General features: G+C 50.5%; 1 protein-coding gene across 3 annotated transcripts in view; it reads left to right on the plus strand.

Annotated features, from left to right (window-relative positions):
* The first annotated feature begins 721 nt into the window (after nucleotides 1–721).
* LOC137427436 (CDK5 and ABL1 enzyme substrate 2) overlaps nucleotides 722–21,929 on the plus strand; it is a 49,920-nt gene continuing 28,712 nt past the window's right edge. The window contains exons 1-2 of one of the 3 annotated variants that reach the window (XM_068116938.2): nucleotides 722–1,412; nucleotides 19,384–19,722. In XM_068116938.2, the coding sequence (XP_067973039.1) occupies nucleotides 1,369–1,412; nucleotides 19,384–19,722 (383 nt within the window). In that variant the 5' untranslated portion in view covers nucleotides 722–1,368. The remainder of the gene's footprint in view (nucleotides 1,413–19,383; nucleotides 19,723–21,929) is intronic. The other 2 variants (XM_068116941.2, XM_068116939.2) reach the window with 2 other exon arrangements.

The following is a 21,929-nucleotide window of genomic DNA, read 5'->3' on the forward strand; positions in this document are numbered from 1 at the left end:
ATGATTTTAGGTGATGTTCACCTTTGACCTTTTGACCAAATTATTAATTTGACTTCTCAATATTCTTATAATAAAGCTTCGTTGAAAATTTGATGGCAAAACTCAAATGGTAAATTTAATTTCAGGTCAATTGGATGAACATTGATGATTTTAGCTTTAGGTGATGTTCACCTTTGACCTTTTGACCAAATTATTAATTTGACTTCTCAATATTCTCATAGTAAAATTTGAGTGAAAATTTGATGAGAAAAGCTCAAATGGTAAAAAAGTTACCGCTCGGACACACACACACACACACACACACACACACACACACACACACACACACACACACACACACACACACACACACACACACCTCTGGGTTTTCTCCACCGAACTATTGGCCATAGTATTATGGCTCTCGAATGGATAGTCGAGTTTAACCCTCTGAGTGTGTTCTTCCTTTCCGACTCACTTGCTGCGTTACAGAAAACACTTCCTTTTTATGGGGCGGTGTATAGGCCACGAAGTGCTGCCTCGCGTGCTCCCTGAAGTTCAAGTTTTAGCAATTTAATGCTCGGGCATAGCGATTGTGAATACAGTACAACAGGTTCGACGATGTGTTCGGCTTGAACTGCATAAAAATGAAAATTCCAGTGGTGGAGTCAGCCTTCCGACGATGCCGTCGTTGTGGGTGGAGTTACACAAGCTGGCCAATCGTTGGGCGGTAAGAGAGAAACAGATGGACAGAAAACTTCCGCTCGGAGCGTTAAGGCGCTGACTCCACCACCGGAATTTTCATTTCTACTTTTATAAATCAGGTAGATGGAGATGGGGATTGAAGTGTCGGAAATCATACGTTTGTTGAACCGTAAGCAACCCCAACTCTGTAAATCTGAGCTAAGATTCTTAAAAGAAAGCTGGAAATCCTTGTGAAATTAGAGAGAAACCTAATGGTTCCTCGGGTGTCACTTTCACGGTCATGGGTGGTGCGTGGCGTATATAGAGCCTCGCATTTCTGAAATCTACGGCAAACGCCACGAAAAGAAGAAGAAGAAGAAGGCGACAAGCAGCATGTGTGGATAGGGCGAGACGAGGAAGAAGAAGCTCCAATAGTGCCTAGTGGAAATTTGGAATTGGTTCAGTTGGTTGAGGAAGCGCTGGAGGTGGGACGCGCGCTTCCCCTAACGATGGTGTTTGCACAGAATGAAGAAGAGGACAGAAGTGTGTAAAGGAAGAGGGATAGGCTGACAGAAGTGTGGAGTTCCCCTTGAACTGAAGCACAAAGCCAAATTGGGGAGAAGAAGGGCTGCGTCCTTCGCCCCTGTTTTCTCCAAAATGAAGATCGTTGGTGCGCACACGTGACACTCCGTGGGTTATCTGACGATGTCGATAACAGGAGAAAGGTCGGACAAGGGGACAAGGAACCGGTAAGGGGTTCCTTCTGGAATTATACTCTGTTATTGATGAACCACGGCGGGAATAACCCGAGAAGCATTTGATGTACAAGAGTGGGACGGGGCGCGGTGCGGGCAGAGGGGGGAACGGGGCGCGGTGCGGGAAGAGGGGGGAACGGGGCGCGGTGCGGGCAGAGGGGGGAACGGGGCGCGGTGCGGGAAGAGGGGGGAACGGGGCGCGGTGCGGGAAGAGGGGGGAACGGGGCACGGTGCGGGAAAAGATGGGAACGGGGCGCGGTGCGGGAAGAGATGGGAACGGGGCGCGGTGCGGGCAGAGGGGGGAACGCGGCGCGGTGCGGGCAGAGGGGGGAACGGGGCGCGGGCAGAGGGGGGAACGGGGTGCGGCGTGGACAGAGGGGGGGAACGGGGCGCGGCGCGGGCAGAGGGGTGAACGGGGCGCGGCGCGGGCAGAGGGGGTGAACGGGGCGCGGCGCGGGCAGAGGGGTGAACGGGGCGCGGCGCGGGCAGAGGGGTGAACGGGGCGCGGCGCGGGCAGAGGGGGGAACGGGGCGCGGCGCGGGCAGAGGGGGGAACGGGGCGCGGTGCGGGAAGAGGGGGGGAACGGGGCGCGGTGCGGGCAGAGGGGGGAACGGGGCGCGGTGCGGGAAGAGGGGGGAACGGGGCGCGGTGCGGGCAGAGGGGGGGAACGGGGCGCGGTGCGGGCAGAGGGGGGGGAACGGGGCGCGGTGCGGGCAGAGGGGGGGGAACGGGGCGCGGTGCGGGCAGAGGGGGGAACGGGGCGCGGTGCGGGCAGAGGCCAGAGGGGGGGAACGGGGCGCGGTGCGGGCAGAGGGGGGAACGGGGCGCGGTGCGGGAAGAGGGGGGGGGAACGGGGCGCGGTGCGGGCAGAGGGGGGAACGGGGCGCGGTGCGGGCAGAGGGGGGGAGCGGTGCGGGAAGAGGGGGGAACGGGGCGCGGTGCGGGAAGAGGGGGGAACGGGGCACGGTGCGGGAAGAGATGGGAACGGGGTGCGGTGCGGGAAGAGATGGGAACGGGGCGCGGTGCGGGCAGAGGGGGGAACGCGGCGCGGTGCGGGCAGAGGGGGGAACGGGGCGCGGGCAGAGGGGGGAACGGGGTGCGGCGTGGACAGAGGGGGGAACGGGGCGCGGCGCGGGCAGAGGGGTGAACGGGGCGCGGCGCGGGCAGAGGGGTGAACGGGGCGCGGCGCGGGCAGAGGGGTGAACGGGGCGCGGCGCGGGCAGAGGGGGGAACGGGGCGCGGCGCGGGCAGAGGGGGGGAACGGGGCGCGGCGCGGGCAGAGGGGGGAACGGGGCGCGGCGCGGGCAGAGGGGGGAACGGGGCGCGGCGCGGGCAGAGGGGGGAACGGGGCGCGGCGCGGGCAGAGGGGGGAACGGGGCGCGGCGCGGGCAGAGGGGGGAACGGGGCGCGGCGCGGGCAGAGGGGGGAACGGGGCGCGGCGCGGGCAGAGGGGGGGAACGGGGCGCGGCGCGGGCAGAGGGGGGAACGGGGCGCGGCGCGGGCAGAGGGGGGGAGCGGTGCGGGAAGGAGGGGGGAACGGGGCGCGGTGCGGGCAGAGGGGGGGAACGGGGGCGCGGTGCGGGCAGAGGGGGGGAACGGGGCGCGGTGCGGGCAGAGGGGGGAGCGGTGCGGGAAGAGGGGGGAACGGGGCGCGGTGCGGGAAGAGGGGGGAACGGGGCACGGTGCGGGAAGAGATGGGAACGGGGCGCGGTGCGGGAAGAGATGGGAACGGGGCGCGGTGCGGGCAGAGGGGGGAACGCGGCGCGGTGCGGGCAGAGGGGGGAACGGGGCGCGGGCAGAGGGGGGAACGGGGTGCGGCGTGGACAGAGGGGGGAACGGGGCGCGGCGCGGGCAGAGGGGTGAACGGGGCGCGGCGCGGGCAGAGGGGTGAACGGGGCGCGGCGCGGGCAGAGGGGTGAACGGGGCGCGGCGCGGGCAGAGGGGTGAACGGGGCGCAGCGCGGGCAGAGGGGTGAACGGGGCGCGGCGCGGGCAGAGGGGGGAACGGGGCGCGGCGCGGGCAGAGGGGGGAACGGGGCGCGGCGCGGGCAGAGGGGGGGAACGGGGCGCGGCGCGGGCAGAGGGGGGAACGGGGCGCGGCGCGGGCAGAGGGGGGAACGGGGCGCGGCGCGGGCAGAGGGGGGAACGGGGCGCGGCGCGGGCAGAGGGGGGGAACGGGGCGCGGCGTGGGCAGAGGGGGGGAACGGGGCGCGGCGCGGACAGAGGGAGGAACGGGGCGCGGCGCGGGCAGAGGGGTGAACGGGGCGCGGCGCGGGCAGAGGGGGGAACGCGGCGCGGGCAGAGGGGGGAACGGGGCGCGGGCAGAGGGGGGAACGGGGCGTGGCGCGGGCAGAGGGGGGAACGGGGCGCGGCGCGGGCAGAGGGGGGGGACGGGGCGCGGCGCGGGCAGAGGGGGGAACGGGGCGCGGCGCGGGCAGAGGGGGGAACGGGGCGCGGCGCGGGCAGAGGGGGGAACGGGGCGCGGCGCGGGCAGAGGGGGGAACGGGGCGCGGCGCGGGCAGAGGGGGGAACGGGGCGCGGCGCGGGCAGAGGGGGGAACGGGGCGCGGGCAGAGGGGGGAGCGGGGCACGGCGCGGGCAGAGGGGGGAGCGTGGCGCGGGCAGAGGGGGGAACGGGGCGCGGCGTGGGCAGAGGGGGGAACGGGGCGCGGCGCGGGCAGAGGGGGGGAACGGGGCGCGGCGCGGGCAGAGGGGGGAGCAGGGCGCGGCGCGGGCAGAGGGGGGAGCGCGGCGCGGGCAGAGGGGGGAGCGGGGCACGGCGCGGGCAGAGGGGGGAGCGCGGCGCGGGCATAGGGGGGAGCGGGGCGCGGCGCGGGCAGAGGGGGGAGCGGGGCGCGGCGCGGGCAGAGGGGGGAGCGGGGCGCGGCGCGGGCAGAGGGGGGAGCGGGGCGCGGCGCGGGCAGAGGGGGGAGCGGGGCGCGGCGCGGGCAGAGGGGGGAGCGGGGCGCGGCGCGGGCAGAGGGGGGAGCGGGGCGCGGCACGGGCAGAGGGGGGGAGCGCGGCGCGGGCAGAGGGGGGAGCGGGGCGCGGCGCGGGCAGAGGGGGGAGCGGGGCGCGGCGCGGGCAGAGGGGGGAGCGGGGCGCGGCGCGGGCAGAGGGGGGAGCGGGGCGCGGCGCGGGCAGAGGGGGGAGCGGGGCGCGGCGCGGGCAGAGGGGGGAGCGGGGCGCGGCACGGGCAGAGGGGGGAGCGGGGCGCGGCGCGGGCAGACGGGGGAGCGGGGCGCGGCGCGGGCAGAGGGGGGACGGGACGCGATGAAGGGAGGTGCATCAAGGGTGGTGTAAACTGTGAAAGGAAGGCATCAACGGTGGGGTAAGCTGTAAATGGAAGGCATCAACGGTGGGGTAAACTGTAAATGGAAGGAATCAATAGCGGTGTGAACTAAATGGAAGACATCAACGGCGGGGTAAACTCTAAAAGGAAGGCATCAACGGCGGTGTAAACTGTAAAAGGAAGGCATCAACGGCGGGGTAAACTGTAAATGGAAGGCATCAACGGCGGTGTAAACTGTAAAAGGAAGGCATCAACGGCGGTGTAAACTGTAAAAGGAAGGCATCAACGGCGGTGTAAACTGTAAAAGGAAGGCATCAACGGCGGGGTAAACTGTAAAAGGAAGGCATCAACGGCGGTGTAAACTGTAAAAGGAAGGCATCAACGGCGGTGTAAACTGTAAAAGGAAGGCATCAACGGCGGGGTAAACTGTAAAAGGAAGGCATCAACGGCGGTGTAAACTGTGAAAGGAAGGCATCAACGGCAGGGTAAACTGTAAAAGGAAGGCATCAACGGCGGTGTAAACTGTAAAAGGAAGGCATCAACGGCGGTGTAAACTGTAAAAGGAAGGCATCAACGGCGGTGTAAACTGTAAAAGGAAGGCATCAACGGCGGTGTAAACTGTAAAAGGAAGGCATCAACGGTGGTGTAAACTGTAAAATGAAGGAATCAATAGCGGTGTGAACTATAAAAGGCATCAAGGTCGGTGTATTTTATTTTTTCGGAGGATTTTGGCTCTGTTTTTTTTTTTTAAATCAACAGAGTCCACATTTCTTGAAACAGAATAAGGGGGTACAATTTTTTTTTGCCAGCTCCTTTCACGCGTTTTCTCGAAGAAGCCATTACAGTCTATAGAGTCTGGCCAACTAAACAAATAGTCAGGGAACATGTGCAATTCCATGGGATTTTGTGGTGGAAGCAAACCACTGGCCTAGATAGCCAAAGGAGACCCCAGTGAACAACTGGAACGGCACTCCCCAGCTCCCGATGGTGAAGAATCATTTTAAAAATTCTAGTAGACGGATCCAAATCCTGATCTTCACCAAAATCGAATCATTTTGTCGTGTGTCACATATGCTACATCTCTGCCAAATTTCGTCCGAATCTGTCCACAATTTTTTGAGATATTTTGTTCACAGACAGACAGACAGACAGACAGTGGTGAAAACATAACCCCCATCCACCTTTGGTGGCGGAGGTAATAACATGTCGTTTGTCATCAATTTCACACTCTCGTTTCACAAATGATTACAGAACATTAGAATTTGAAAAAAATATCACTGACTGGTAATGAGTTACATCGATATCGTCCTATGATGCAAAACCATCCTGTCTCTCCCTCCGGGAACCCCAACTGAATCCCTTTAATACTTTACCTCCCCACCCCTCTCTATCTCCCTCCCCCACCCCTCTCTATCTCCCTCTCCCACCCCTCTCTATCTCCCTCCCCCACCCCTCTGTCTCTCTTCCCCACCGCTGTCTAGCCCCTCCCCCACTACTCTCTCTTTATCCCTCCTCTTTATCCCTCCTCCAGCGGCGAGTTACCGTACAAGCAAGATGGTGGGGGCACTTCAGGCTGTGGTACCCGCCAGTGCCGGATGAAGCCTCGGCTTGCCCTAAGGCACATTTTGAAATTTTAGAGAATGGCCTGAACAATTTAAATTAGATCTCGGGCTCATGGAAATGGACCCCAGACAAAAGATGAACCGATTCATGAACAAAATATTTAATACAAAAAAAATAAATATTTAATGTGAAAAGAAACTACTTTCAAACTAGTTTAGTCTATACAATTTGCAGTGTATGAATATATGCATGATAGACAGGAGCAAAAGTCAGCATTTGTAACTCCTTGAGGCATTTCTTGTTAAAAGTTGGTAACAAGTGTTTTTAACATAATTTGGGTATGCTGAATCCGAATCCGGTTGTCACCAAGCTGGCAAATGCTTTATAGTGGCTCAAAATCGCAATTCAAAATGGCCGCCAAAATCGCACATATTTGATGTGTCAAATTTTGTTATTTCATGCTTTAGGTTAAAACTATGTTAGCAGAGTAGGTATTTGGTCTTTTGAAAACACTTTCAGCATGGATAATTCAAACTAAGTTGATACCAAGCAAATACAAGCTGCTGGCACCCCGCCAGAGGACAAAATCCAATCAAAATCCAATGATTGCGGTAAGATCATCAATCGAATCTGACGCATTGTCCAGTTCATTTTTCCGCTGCTCGTCATGCTCCTCAAGGTAGCTTGTAAGTTGTGGTAGAAGCACTTGCCAAAGTGCCTGCAATGTTAGTTTGTGAGCTCGCATTCCTCTAGAATATGACTTGCCCTGCCATACAGTGTTCTGTGGTGGACGGTCCCATAATTCCACTCTCGGACCAGATATCTGCTAACCCCGACGACTGCATGTGCTGGCCAATGGCTTTGAGAAAGTTCAAGGAGATATGAAGACCACCAAGGCGAGGGATGAGAACTTCCTTGAACTCCGGTATCGCAGATTTCAACTCCAGTAATTTGCAATACAATGCTTGGTCTACCGTGAGTACTACATACTTTTGACCTAGCTTTGAGCTAATGTGCATGCAGCGTTTTATGACCGTAGTAAGAGTGTCAAGCTCATGCGCCGGGGCTTGAATAATTGGTAAGTAGCCAATCGTTGTCATTTCTGGATCCGTCGTGCTGTAAAACTGATTGTGTTGCGTCCATCCCAATTGTGGATTTTCATTTTGCCGTTTCATGAAGAAAGACATACGTATCTGTAGCTCGCGCCAGTTGCGCTGATGCGTTTTCATGTTCAACTTTGGTGTACCATTCTGGCTTGATTTCTGCAGTAAACGCTGGTGTACGTTGTGTTTCCCTGCATTGGCTTCTATTATGTTATTCATGGCATCTGGCACTGAAAGTGATTTATGCTTCGATGGTACAAGATCATGGAAGTTGAAGTCTGGAGCAGGACCTCGTTGCCACACAGCCATCTGAGTGGCATGGAACGTGTTCTTTCCATCCATCGATGAATCATTGATGTCAATGTTATCTGCGGAAAAATGTACAAATTTTCCCGGTGTCAAATTAGGGGGAATGACTGCACCATTTTCAGTATCCATGTTCTGGATGGTATGCTCTGCCAGAGCATTATCCACTTGTAGGATGGAATCGTAGCTGAGGACATGACCTGCACTATTAAACAGTTGCACCAGATGTTTGGACCTCGTTGCCTGGTGCAATGTACTTCCAAGTCCAATGTGCTTTGGGGTCCACTTTTTCCCATGGCTGACTGCAAATACAATATCTTGTGCAATGTTTAGGACGTTTGACCGAACTTTTGCCTCAAGTACTTCGTCGTCATTTTCATCAGTGTCACCATCAAGAGCTGACTGGCCTTCAAACAGAAGACGAAGGAACATATATAGGGAATCTGGTATACATGCGGCTGCATCATCTTCACTGACGTTGAATCCTTTGTGGCCTGGCTGTGACACGAGGTCTCATCTAATCTTAAGGGCTACGTGGACTAATGAAAGGAAAATGTCATCTCCAGGTTGATGGACTGGCGTGAATAGTTCGTCGTTGTCTTGATCTTCCATCTGTGAAATGGGAATATGGCGATATTTTGTGGGAACGAGAAGCGTTTTGTTTCCCGAGGGTGCCCTATCTAGCATAGGGATGAACTCGTAGATCTCCGTCAAATGATGTTTTAGCTTTTCTGTGAAAGAAGCCTTGCGGCTGAGAAACGATGGTGGAATCTCAATGTTTGCATCCTTGGTCAGGCAGCAGTACCGATTGAAAACATCATGTAGTTCCAATACATGTCCTTTCTGAGCTGAGACTTGCAGCTCTGAACATAGCCACACCATGGCTAGATCAGTTCTGTGACTAATGCTTTGAATAGCTTGTGTGGACCTCGTAATGTTCACATAGCATTGAAGGTGGTATTTGCCTTCTGACGCAATCAGATCGTTGACACATGCAACTCGAATACGTAACACTTTATCAAACTGTGCCGCCTCGATTATCTGCGCACTCATTTTCTGTGTTGTTACAGATACAAGTCTATGCTTTATATGCACAGTTTGACAGAATAAGCATTTGTCCCAGTCAGTACCCAGGACAGATCCTCGCAGTATATGTGTTGATCTGGAAGAGATGCATGTTTCTTTGCTGCTCGATGCTTGTTCTCCATCTGTGTCCATACTACATCCTGATGTTTTCTGATGCTGGTGCAACCGCTGAATTTTTCCCTTGTCAGTAAATTGTGCGTAGCAATGTCAATGCCACACAACTGACTCTGCATCTGTTGACTGAAGCACAACTTCGAGTCTATCAATAACATCTCTGTTGCTATCATCTCTGAGTTTACTTCGTGCGGTTACAGCATCTCGGAGTGTCAGCAAACTCTGCTTCCCAGCTTGGTGCACATCCTTGTCGTCCTTCTGACGAATGATACAGAGACTCAGGGATGGTGATGAAGATCGCCTCTTGAGACTAAGCACTGGGTCCATTTTTCTGAAAAGAGATAAGCCGTGGTTAACACTCGTACCCAATAAGCATGTTCTCAAATATACAGGTTATAATACTATACTTATAATTAAGTCTTAAATAAGGCGCTCCGAGTGTACACATTTAAACTGTAGCTTAGACAACAATATGTTAGCATGTATAATGTATATCTTACCAAATGCCATTGCGCTGATTAAGTATGTTAAACACCTTAACTAAGTCCACGGATTGTCGTCCAGCATAAAATGATTCCAATAATCTGAAAGAGAACTTATGAAAAGCAATAACATGAATGAGGCAGTATAACTACCACTACTCCAGGTATCATCCAATATGTTTGCTGTTGTAGAAATAGTCAGTATTGTGATTAATGAGTTGTTTTAACTCTAAACCTTAAGTACTACATTCAGACACCAATAACATATCTGTGGCTGGTGGGAAACCAAATATATGCATTTTTCAAATTTTACTGTGGCCATCTTGGATTTTGTCCTCTGGCGGGGTGCCAGCAGCTTGTATTTGCTTGGTATCAACTTAGTTTGAATTATCCATGCTGAAAGTGTTTTCAAAAGACCAAATACCTACTCTGCTAACATAGTTTTAACCTAAAGCATGAAATAACAAAATTTGACACCAAATATGTGCGATTTTGGCGGCCATTTTGAATTGCGGTTTTGAGCCACTATAAAGCATTTGCCAGCTTGGTAACAACCGGATTCGGATTCAGCATACCCAAATTATGTTAAAAACACTTGTTACCAACTTTTAACAAGAAATTCCTCAAGCATTTTGTATAAAGGCCTTTTGAGGTTTTACGTCCTGTCTATGACAAAACACGCACAGATTTGGCACTTTGCTTTACAGTTTACTAGACCTTAGATTGTAACCTTGCGCGCGTTTACAACTGCAAACTCTTCAATTACGAAACTGAAGTCCAGTTCTCGGAGCAAATCACTTTCAATGCACAAAAGGGCCAACGCACCAAGACGCTGTTGATGCATGGTAGAACGCTTCCCATCTTTGATTCTCTTTAGCTGCGAAAATGAGCGTTCTCCTGAGCAATTGGTGGCCATCAGTGCTAAGTATATTCGGAGAGCCACTGCAGTGTTTGGAAAGGCTGCATGAACTCCAGTGGTGTGCAGCAGCTCAAACATATGCTGTGCCTTTTTTTGTGGCCCGAATTTTTGGCTGGCCCAAAGGCACATGCCTTGTCTGCCTAATGGTTAATCCGGCAATGGTACCCGCAGTTCAAAAACAAGTCGCCCGACTTGCGACCCCCACTCCCCTCCCCTCCCTCCACCCTTTAACTCTTGGCCCTATGACAGCCAAACAGCTCCTTAAGCTGTCATACCGCCAGGGAGGTCTCCACACCAGGCTTCGTCGCCTCAGGCTTTCACACAGCCTCACGGGTCGCCGAGGGTCTCCATACCGCCGGACGCCGAAACAGACCCCACCGCCAACGGGCTCCCAATTTCCAGACACCACTGGCTGCCAGGGGCAATTACCGCAGAGGGGGCCGCTTCATGGGATGCCAATCCGTACCTGCAGACACACACACACCTTCCCACAAAATCCACAAAAACATTTCCTCCCCCGCTGCCGTTCAATTCTCAATCACATATTTCAATAAAACATGTCAGAAAATGATGCTGCCATGGCCTGCTTACTTGTGAAATCCCCATTCACATTTCAAATTTCCAAACGCAATTCCTTTTCCATTCTCCTGACCAAACAAATACACAAAACCTTTTACACATAAACAAACGCCACTCACAGGACACTTTGTGGCACACATTCCAATCCCCTCACCGGCCATGCCATTACTCTCACCCGCCCCCAATTCCAAATTACTCGTGTCCCAATTTAAATAAGCAAGTACTAAACATCTAGGACAGTAAGCATCAAGGTCCCTCACCTTTCCTTGATGTGCAGGCAGTTGCAGGTTGGTCGGGTCCAAGAGTGCCATTCACCCGACAGAATCCCAAAATTTATCCCATGGGGCCTATCAAATGTCCAAATTTCCTTTTATCCGACAGTACTGGCAAGCATGTGGATCCGCCTCCTCCGGTGCTCTTCACTACACTACTATATTTGGCTACGACAGCTCCGCCCCTCTACCGTGCAAGAGCTATTGGGAAAAGTGGATCAGCCGAAACGCCAACATGCCAAACAAAACGCCCATGAGTGTCCATAAGGGTGCAACCCACCATCCATTTTTCGGCCCCCTGCGAGTAACATGGCTCCACTAGGTCCAAGCTGGCCAATGTGGTGAGCACCTGCTGCCAACTCCACCATTCCCAAGGCCTCGGACCTGGGGCGCATGGCCGCAGTGCGTGGCATCCACATCACATCCCCTGCACCTCTCTATCCATTTTTCATCCCAGCCTCCAACACTTTGGTCTAAAATACCTGGATCAATAATGGTGTCACTGCTGTCAGTGTCCATTTTGGCCTCACAAAATTCACCCTTAAATTTACATCTAACCCTCAGATTACCCATGTCAATTATTTTTCACAATCCACTATCTTCACTAAAGAAGTGTGCTTCTCCATACACTTGCCAGCCGAGCATGGCCCCATATGCTCGGCACATTCCAATTTCCCAATCAATCAATCCCATGGCTCTTCCCAAGCCGAGAGTCCACAAATCACAACGGAACATCTGTGGAAGATCATTCTCACACTATCATGTTCCACAGATGCCCCAATGGTTGTCCTGTGGGCTATATCCATCCCTGTCCATGCGGATCGACCTGCATCCATAGACCAGCACAGCATGGCAGGTCATCACATGCTCGCTGTCCGAGAGTCTCAGTGAGTGGCTGCCAGGACGCATGCCCGGATGGTCACCACATCAGTCCCGTGTTGGCCGTCCGTGGTGCCGCCACCAAAGCGCGGCCCACAACACCTCCCCCAAGTCATCCTCATAATACACCGTACCAGGTACCTGTGAGAAACTACCTCGGACCCCCAGAGGTCTTAACCCCCACCACGGTCCGGTGATCCTGCCGGCCCGAGACACTCGCTCGGGCGGCTCCCCGATGGACAAGGGACGCCACACTCCACCAGACCCCCTGTGGGGCGCAGGCCGTACCATGACACCCATGGTCAGACCCCCTACGTCCCAATCTCGCCAGCACAGCCCCCCAGCTGGCTGGCATAAATGGATTTCCAAAGGGGCAACTTTTCCCCAAGGCCGACCCCAATGACCTCACCTGGTCCGAGTTCCGCAGCCTGGGGACCAACTCCCTCCAAGGCTGCTCCAAATTGAATTCCCATTTAAATTTCCATTTAATTTTAAATTTACTTTTATAAAATTTGGCCTCGTGTGCCCAACCACCGCAGCTGCAAGTAACGACCCCTTCCTCGTGTTCTTCTGCCCCTCCCTGCAGTTGTTCCGAATTCTCTATGGGGACAAGCTTCTCTGAGGCTCTATCTCCCGACTCTTTCATGTCCGAATCCAGCTCGGATCCAAAAAGAAACCCAACTGGGTATTCAATTTTGGAGCCTCTGGTGCCCAAATGTGGCTCGTGGTGAGGGTCCCCTGGCTCACTTTAATCTTGTCCTGGGGATATGGGACGGACCAACTCGCCTCATCTCCCAGACCCTCTTGGACTCGATCAATCTCTTCCTCGATGGTATTGTCACAGGTGTCCAGCCGCTGTGTTAAATCATTCGCATTATCATCCCCAATCACTTCTGGCCCAAACAGGTCTTCATTTATACACACCCGGTCCGGTTCCGTTACACAGACCTCCAATATCTTTACCCCCTGTTGCTTCGAACCACCGCCCTGGTGCTGCACAAGTCCCAATTCCTCTCCGGTTGGTGCATTCCAGCATCCACAGAAACCCGACAACCTTCCAGATCTTTTTCAGTTAAACATTCCCCATTTAAATTTGAGTTTTCCCCGTTTACTTCTCGACATGCCTTCGCCTGTGCCACGTAGTTATCAGCTTGGGTTTCACACTTCCATTCCCTCTGTTAATTCCCCCCATTTTGAATCGAATTATGTTGCCAATGGCTGCTCCTGTGCCCCGATTTTCGTCTATACTTTGACCTCAAATTCACTCAGCCTGTCCGTAATTTGACTATCCATTTTTCCTCCATTTTATCAATTAGTTCCCCCAGTTGTTATTTCCTCGATTTTTTTTTTCCCCTCCAATTGTTCATTCATCTCCCTTATTTCATTCCCTTGTTCATTCATTTGTTCGTTCATTCCCTCTATCTTCCTCTCCAATCCATCAATTTTATTTTCCATTTCCTTAATTTGTCACTTCAATTCCCCCTTCAATCCATCAATTTTGGCATTCATTTCTCCCATTTTTATTAATATCCCAATTTATTTCTCCCTTCAATTCTTCACTCATTCCCTTAATTTGTTCCTTTTGGGCATTCATATCTCCTCCTATTATTTTCCATTCGTTCCTCCATTCCCCTCATCATTCCCCTCATTTGTTCCATCATCTGTAGCGAGACCTGGTCGGCCATCGCACCCATTCCCATCGTTCCCGGCTCCTTCGTAGGAGAGGGTGGTGGGCTATTGTTCGGGACGGGGAAGTTCCAATTCTATCTTCTAATCCCTCTATCTCCTGCTCTCTTCCATAGTCTTCGGGATCCCCCACTCGCTCAGCGATCTTACTCGCTTCCGCCATCCGCGGTGAGAAAGCAGTTCTCCTTCGCATGTATTTTACTTCAGACAAAGAAATTTTTTATTTTTATTTTATTTTTCGAAAACGCGATGTTGCACTTCGCACACAAATTTACTACAAAATTTTGACACCCTAGTATTATTACATCCCCCTCTACGAGGGAAAGACGATCGCTAAAAATGTTTGAAATCCGAAATCTGAGCACAATTTGCCCTCAGCGGGTGTCGAACTCGTAACCCTCGAACACAAAGTATCCGACGAGTCCGAATCCCAAACTTCTGACACCAGTTGTCGTGCGCCTACCCTCTGGTGAACACCGCAGGGTGACACAGGTGACCAAACGAGCTTACCACTCCGAGGCGTTTAATTCAATGGCGGACCGTCGTTACACGTGAGGGAAAGGGGGAGGACGCACTTACTTGGACGGCTCCACCCGTGTCTTCGCACCTGGATAAATTAACTCAAACGACACGGAATTTTAAATGTACAAAAATACCGGATTTATTATAGAAAATGCCGGTCACAAAATAATGCACGATAAAACTATATTCCTAATTGGAGCGCTCCCACACAGACCCGAATACAGACAAAGGATAAAATAACTGGAAAATAAATGTGTGGTTTGTAGCACTTAGCTCTAAGCTGCTCTGGAATCTCGTCAGGAATCGTCAAAGATTGTCGCGGCCTTGGTGGGAACCGCACGCTTTGCCGTGCAGCTCTTGGGTGGGAAAACCAGGCCTCCCTGCGCAGTTCGCTCTTCCAGCCGCGCTTATCCTCACGATCTTGTTCGGGAAACTGCAGTTCTCGGTTCGCAGTTCTTCCTCCTCACGATCACTATGAAGATGTCGGAACACGACTGCCCATGATGAATCTCCCTTGCGTAAGAAGACAAAATGCGACTTCGCTATGGGATCCAGAACGACAAGAGAAAATGTCCGCCGCTCTAATTGTTTTGTACTTGAGGCTCTGATGTCATCCCACGACGTCTCTGTGTCCGCTCCTATCAGCGAGTCCCATCTTACCAGTCTTTGTGCCAATCAAATCCCAGACCAATCACTGCTCTTCTAGGCGTCGCTCCACGGACCTTTTGTCCTGAGTGCTCAACAAGTCGATGTTATCCACAGTAGGGTTCGATGCCTGGTTTCCGGTTGGTTTTTAATTGGTGTCATTAATTATGGTGCCGATTGCTTGGCTTGGCTATGGGGTGTAGTGCGGTGTCATAAGGAACACAGGAAAAGATTACAAAGGCAATTACATACAGGGGATTAATTTACCCATAATCCCTCACTAATTAACATACCCCACCCCTCTCATGGTGACGAAGATACAAGCTTACCCGACATACGGTCTACACAAATTTCCTAGTTATTGCATGGGGTTTCTTCTTCATGACAGTCGGAGCACACTAATCTATACACTCTACCTGGCTCTAAGGTAATCATTGTCTACCCCCTACAAACGTAACACAGCCCCTGGAACCGTAGTCCAGGCAAGGTTGACTGCAGAGTGCAGGCGCTACCATTCCAGTCTTAACACTTACCGCCTCACACTTAATTAGCCTATGAAATAAATCAGGAGGGCTGTGGGAAGCGAGCCGTAGCTACTTACCTATTCTCCTTATCGTTCTAGCCCCTCAAGCAATCATTCACATTTCAAATATTTACAAAACTTGGAGTCCTTGCTCCTAACTCCTGGGGCAGGAAGAATAATGTTAACAACACGTAAACCTTTCTTAACCACGACAGTCGGAGCACACTAATCTATACACTCTACCTGGCTCTAAGGTAATTATTGTCTTACCCCCTACAAACGTAACAGTATGTATGTATGTCCACTATTCACCCATTGGTTGGACAGCTGACTTAACGCTACCCACAATTGTAACCTGAAATACTTAACCAAAAGACCCCATGAGGACCCAAAAGACCGAGAAGACCCCGAGAACCCAAAATACCCCGAGGACCCAAAATACCCCGAGGACCCAAAGGATCCAGAGGAACCAAAAGACCAAAAACACCAAAAAGACTGAAAAGACCCAAAATACACAAAATATCCTGAAGACCCCAAACTCCCCGAAGACCCCAAAGACCTTTAAAGACCCAGAAATACCCAAAATATTGAAAAGACCCAAAAGATCCTGAATACCGTTTAAGACCCAAAAGGCCCCGAAGACCGAAAAGACCGAGAGGAACCAAAAGACCCCGAAGACACTAAAGACCCAAAATATTGAGAAGACCCCAAAAAACATGAAGACCCATAAAGATACACAGTACTGAAAAGACCGAGAAGACTGAAAATACCCAGAGGAACCAAATGACCCCGATGACCCAAAAGACTTCTTAGTTTTTCTCATAATAATCTATATAATAATACCGTAAGGACTCGACTTTGTTATCCCTTTTACGCCGCACCCAGTGACCCGATGCCCATGGCACTAATGGATTTACGATCTACGAACCGCGCTCTTTGTTTATCACGTACAGACATACTCGAAAAATCTGAATTAGCCGACGTTGGGGCCCAAAAGCATCCGATTAACTGCCGATACGACGCCATCTTACGACGCCATCGTATTGGCGTCTGCTGGGCGAAGGCGAGGCGAGCCGTCGGCTGATTGGACAGTCGAGTGGTGTGAACATGGGTGGTGTGAACCAAATGGTCTTTTTATTCCCTTGAACATTTTAAATTAGGATATCTAAGGAAACGTCTTTATCGTCATTTTAATAAAGTTAAATGGAGTGACATTGCAATACTCGGGGTGCGTTGCATAAATCCTCGTAACTCAGAGAGGTGTAGCAGGTGGCGAGACGTAAGGAAGCTTAAAGATAACGAGCTGAAAACAGACGAACAATATGTCAATCTCTTTCTACACCGAACGGAAATAAAAGTATGAGAGCGGGAAGGCATGGCCTGAGCACCGAGCAGAGAGGACTGATTGGACTTAACTTAAAGAGAAAAAATTGGAGCTTAACGGAAGAAGAAGATCCCATGAGCGCTGCCGTCACTTATCGAGGTGTGTTGAGGTCTGAAGAGATGAGGTGGTTTCTAGGAGCGATTTGCACCTTTTTACTGCTTGAGGTGAGTTCGGTTCGTGTTTTGTGACTCGTAGATTTATTAATCAAAACACGGTCACAGTGGCGTCAGGCACTGTGACCGTGTATGTGACTCATATTCGCGATTACCACAGAAGCACATCGACGGGGAGTATCTATATAATAATAGCGTAAGGACTCGACTTTGTTATCCCTTTTACGCCGCACCCAGTGACCCGATGCCCACGGCACTAATGGATTTACCATCTATCCCCTATGCCATCCATAATGGTACACTCTATCCATACACCACATCCTCCCTTCCGTGGATGTTCCACGGGTTTCGGCTAGTACGTAATAATAGTAATAATAATAAAAAAATTCAGGTAAAAAATACAAACAGTTACAATACAGTTAGAGAAATACAGTTGCCCCACCAAATGCCTTTCACATGAATTAACAGTATAACTTACCAATCTATCTATAATTCCAGTAATCTCTGTGTGTATGTTTGTATGTTTGTATGTTTGTATGTTTGTATGTCTGTATGTCTGTGACCGCTGTTTCTCGACAACCACGGGTCCGATATACTTTAAACTTGCCAGGTATATTGCTGGGGACCCGAGGATGTGCCTTTTCAAGGTTTCATATTAATCGGAGAAGTAGTTACCGAGCTATGTCCAAAAAACGATTCAACCAATCAGAGAGCAGCGAGCTATCACGTGTGCCGAACGTGGCGAACAGACTCTGCCTCGGACGGCACATTTGAGAGCGTATTCATTTATTTCACGTTGGAAAACTATGTTGCCGTTAAACTATGTTTTAAAACTAATTAAAACTAATTTGCGATTCATCGTAACTGCGATTTGCGACCTTCCGGACAGTGAAGACTGCACTTCCGGCAGCCAATCACAGAACGCGTTGTTGCGTAGGCGTGGCCGATGTGAGAGCGAGCCGAGCCGAGCGCGTGCGCCATTACGGTTCGTAATTCGATTTCTTCCGGAGAAAATAATAATTTCTCGATTTCTTATGCGCATTATTTCTCCCAATTCAGTCAGAGCGAAGGGCGGAAGCGAAGAGCGTTGTTTTTTTTGTTTACGGGCGTACGGGCGTACGGGCGGGGTAGAGCGTACGGGTAGCGTTTTTTTTTTTTTTTGGCAAGGAACGGGCACCCACGTACGGGCATGCCCTAGTAATTATAATGGAGAAAGTGTTTGTTTCTATGCTTTTCTGCACACTAAATCTTCTCTGACTGTTTGACCGAGGACCTAGGACATTGAAGGAAACTTTCAGGGAATAAAAGTGGAACCAAAATGGCCTCGATGACGCTTCGTTTTTCAGAATTTTTTTTCATGATATTTTTTCATTGTTCTATTTTAATTTTTATGTCTCCGCTGACAAAGTTGCCGGAGGCATTATGTTTTCGGGTTGTCCGTCCGTACAGGCTAAACCTCGTTTTTCTCAGCAACCATATGTCCGATTGAGATGAAACTTTCAGGGTAGCAGTGACACCCATGCAGAATGTGTTTATGATCATTGTGACGTCATAGGTCACGTGGTATGGCAGCCGTATTGGATTGAAAGCAAATAATTAAAAAATTATTTCTTGGAAACCGCCGAATGGGAAAATTTTAAACTTGCCACATTGTCAAGTTCTCCCAATGGGGAACAAAAGTATGATAATGATGACATCATAGGTGAAGTGGTATACCAGCCAAAAATGTTTTTATTGAATTCCTTATCCTAAAAATCTGAAATTGCATGCACATGATCTGTAACCCATTTGTATTGAAATATTAAAATTTTGACATCATAGGCCACATTGTTTGGCAGCCATATTGGATTGAAGGAAAATATTAAATAATTATATCTGAAACTGCTCACCCTTTCGATGCTAAATTTTACCAATAACATGTAACACCATTGTTGCATATAGTTTGAAAATGATGATGCCTTAGGTCACATGGTTTGGCAGCTATCTTGGATAAAAAAACGAACCTTATCCGATCAACATGAAACTTCACAAACATGATCCCCTACACATACATATGCAGATTGTAGATTTTTAAAGGTCATATCTCATGTGGTATGGCAGCCATATTAGCTTGTAGGCCGATATTAAAAAAAAAAATCCCTTCTCTGAAACTGCCTTACCGATTGATGTGAAACCTGTCATGTCAGGTAAAAATGTGATACTTGAAAACAGCTGTAGGGATTTAAATCAAACTTGTTTATTTTTAGGACAGTGAACGAGGGCATCTACCCATTGTGGGACTATGTGGAGGCATATTGGCGATAGTCGCATTGCTCAAGTTATTTTTATTTTTTTCTAGAAAATTGAGATGCCTCAAAAACCAAGGCCACCTAAGTTGAACAGAGCCAGCAGTGTGTGTGTGCGTGCGTGCGTGATAATTATGGCCTGGTTCTGTTGATCCTATTGCCCTTGTTTCTTTAATGGTGAGGGTGACGAGACATGGTATCTGCTTCCCCACAGTTGTCCAACCAACCAGCAGGGTACTACAATGCCGACTCGTTCGGCCACTCGGCGTCCTGACCGTAGGCGCCGGGCTGCCGTCGCCTTCCTCAGCAACATCTCCCTGGATGGAAGGCCCCTTGCCGGACTTCCCTGTTTATCTCCATCTCCGTTTCCTGCTCCAATTGCCGACAATCGATCGCCGCAGGAATTTGATGTCGCTGATTGCTTCCCCCCCCTCGCTGCTAGCTCTCTCCAGGCAGCAGTCCAAAACAGCTCGACACCGACGGTGCAGTCTGGACCTGCAATCGAAGGAGCCACGCCAATGGGCTTTACTGAAGGGCCAGGGTCAAGCCAGGGGTGAGTTCTGATTATGTAACAGTGACTGCAATCCGATCAATATGACTATGACAACGATGTGTAAAGTGCATCGTTTGTAAAGGACAGTAATGTACCGCAACAGTAATGCTTGCATGAAGTCAGGTACTCCGGGCGGTACGAAAGAATTGCTTCTTGTTTTATTTGCCGTTAAATATCACCTCAAAAAAAACAAACTCTGAAACTTGATTGGGCAAATTCCCGTGCTCTTTCTAAACACCTGGTTATTGTTCAACTTGGCCTCCATCACGATCGATTTAGTTGTTTGCCCCAGGTAAACAAGGCCTGCACAGTAAAACTTGCTTTGCCAATTATGGTCATCCTCCACACCATGGTCACCTTCAGCGCCAGTGAAAGAGACTGAAGAATCCATTACGTGGACGGCACTTTGCAGGTGACTTGTTTTCTGGTGTCGTTGTCTCAGGGTAACCACCACCTAGCTCTTCTTTCAGGTCGGTTTCTTCACTTCGCTTTTCAAGGTGCTTTGTCCGGCATCTAACTTTACTCGCATCAACCGTCGAGTGAGCATTCCCATTATTAAGAGGCACCTGGACGTCAGCAGGACTTCCTGTGCAGTAAAAAGTACATTAATACATTACTATTTACAGTTTTACAGTTACAGTTACAATTATTTACAATTATATTTATATTTACAATTATATTTGTTATATTATATTTACAGTTACAATTATTTACAGTTATTACAATTACAGTTAACAGTTACAATTAACAGTTACAATTAACAGTTACAGTTAACAGTTACAGTTAACAGTTACAATTAACGGCAAATTAACAGTTACAATTAACAGTTAACAGTTATAATTACAATTAACAGTTACAGTTACAATTAGTTACAATTATATTTACAGTTACAATTATTTACATTACTATTTACTATTTACAAAGTAAAAATACATTCAATCACAGCTCTTTTCTTTGAACCCATGTCAAAAGTCGGCAGTAAATTTTATCAGAGTAGCGTTGTCACGGGAATGATGATGGTGCAAGTCGGGATAGTCGAAATTCTCGAGAAACGTTGGGGAGGGATATGCTTTCCCTACAGGACATGCCTGAAAAGGAATGAAATAGAAGCACCTTTAGAGGCCATTTTCCCCCGCAGAGCAGGGGTTGGCCTTTTTCGGGCACCTTGGTCCCCTTTTTGAAGCAATGTTTTATGGCCGGATGCCCTTCCTGCCGCCAACCCCGTTAGCCGCCTCTTGCGACACACAGGGAATTACCAGTGAACTGGTCCTCAATTTGTGGACCTCGGAAGGATGGCAGGCTGAGTCAACCCCTCTGGCGTTAATTCAGCGATCGACCGGGATTCAAACCCAGGATCCTAGGATCCCAAGCCGACACCCTAACCGCTAAGCCAACACCAGGCTATTGAAAAGGAATGAAATGAGAGGCGTCATTTCATTCCTACCGACCCTTGTACAAAAGATGAAGGGCATATCGCCGGGGTATAGGGTCTTAAGGCAAGCTCGTAATGTGGGTAAAGCGATGAAGATTTGTGCTCGGGGAAGATGACTGGTCATTGCTTCGTTGGTCTAAACAAAGCCAAGGAGGGACGTGCGTCGAAGATTTTACCGAAAGCGACCACCTTCTGGTGTTCATTCAATGCAGAGTTAGCACAAGGAACTCGTCTGATACAGAGCAACTGGAAAATAAACAAAACTGATGATCGGCGATCGAGAGGTCGAGATTGGTCACATTTTTAAACCTCGTTCCTTGATTTTGCAAATTAACGAGGAGCGATTACAAGGGCTTTAGAACTATTTGTGTGGACAAGGTAGTTTCTGGAACTCCTCACTGAGATAACGAGCATTTGTACATTTATCGATTTCAAAAGCTGTACACCGATTCCATCAGGGCCATAAGCGCAAAACTACTCTTCGCGAAAGACACCGTGGGATCTTTAACTCCCCTACTACTTCTTCAACGACCCAAATTAATCCTACCATCTTGCGTCGGCCGACAGGGCAGTTTGACCCAAGTCTTTCACCAACCGGCTGGCCAAGACTGACCTTCGCCTCAAGCTGGTTTTGGTAGGAAGTCCTAATTTGTTCAGAGCGCCGAGGAAAATTCGCCTACTCTACGCGGAAGACAACATGGGATCTTTAACGTTCACCAACTAATGCTAGCGGGCGTGGACGCTCGGCTTAACATCCATCTGAGAAACGGCACAC

This window comes from Myxine glutinosa, chromosome 5, assembly GCF_964187855.1.
Source record: "Myxine glutinosa chromosome 5, kmMyxGlut1.1, whole genome shotgun sequence".
NCBI lineage: Eukaryota > Metazoa > Chordata > Myxini > Myxiniformes > Myxinidae > Myxine > Myxine glutinosa.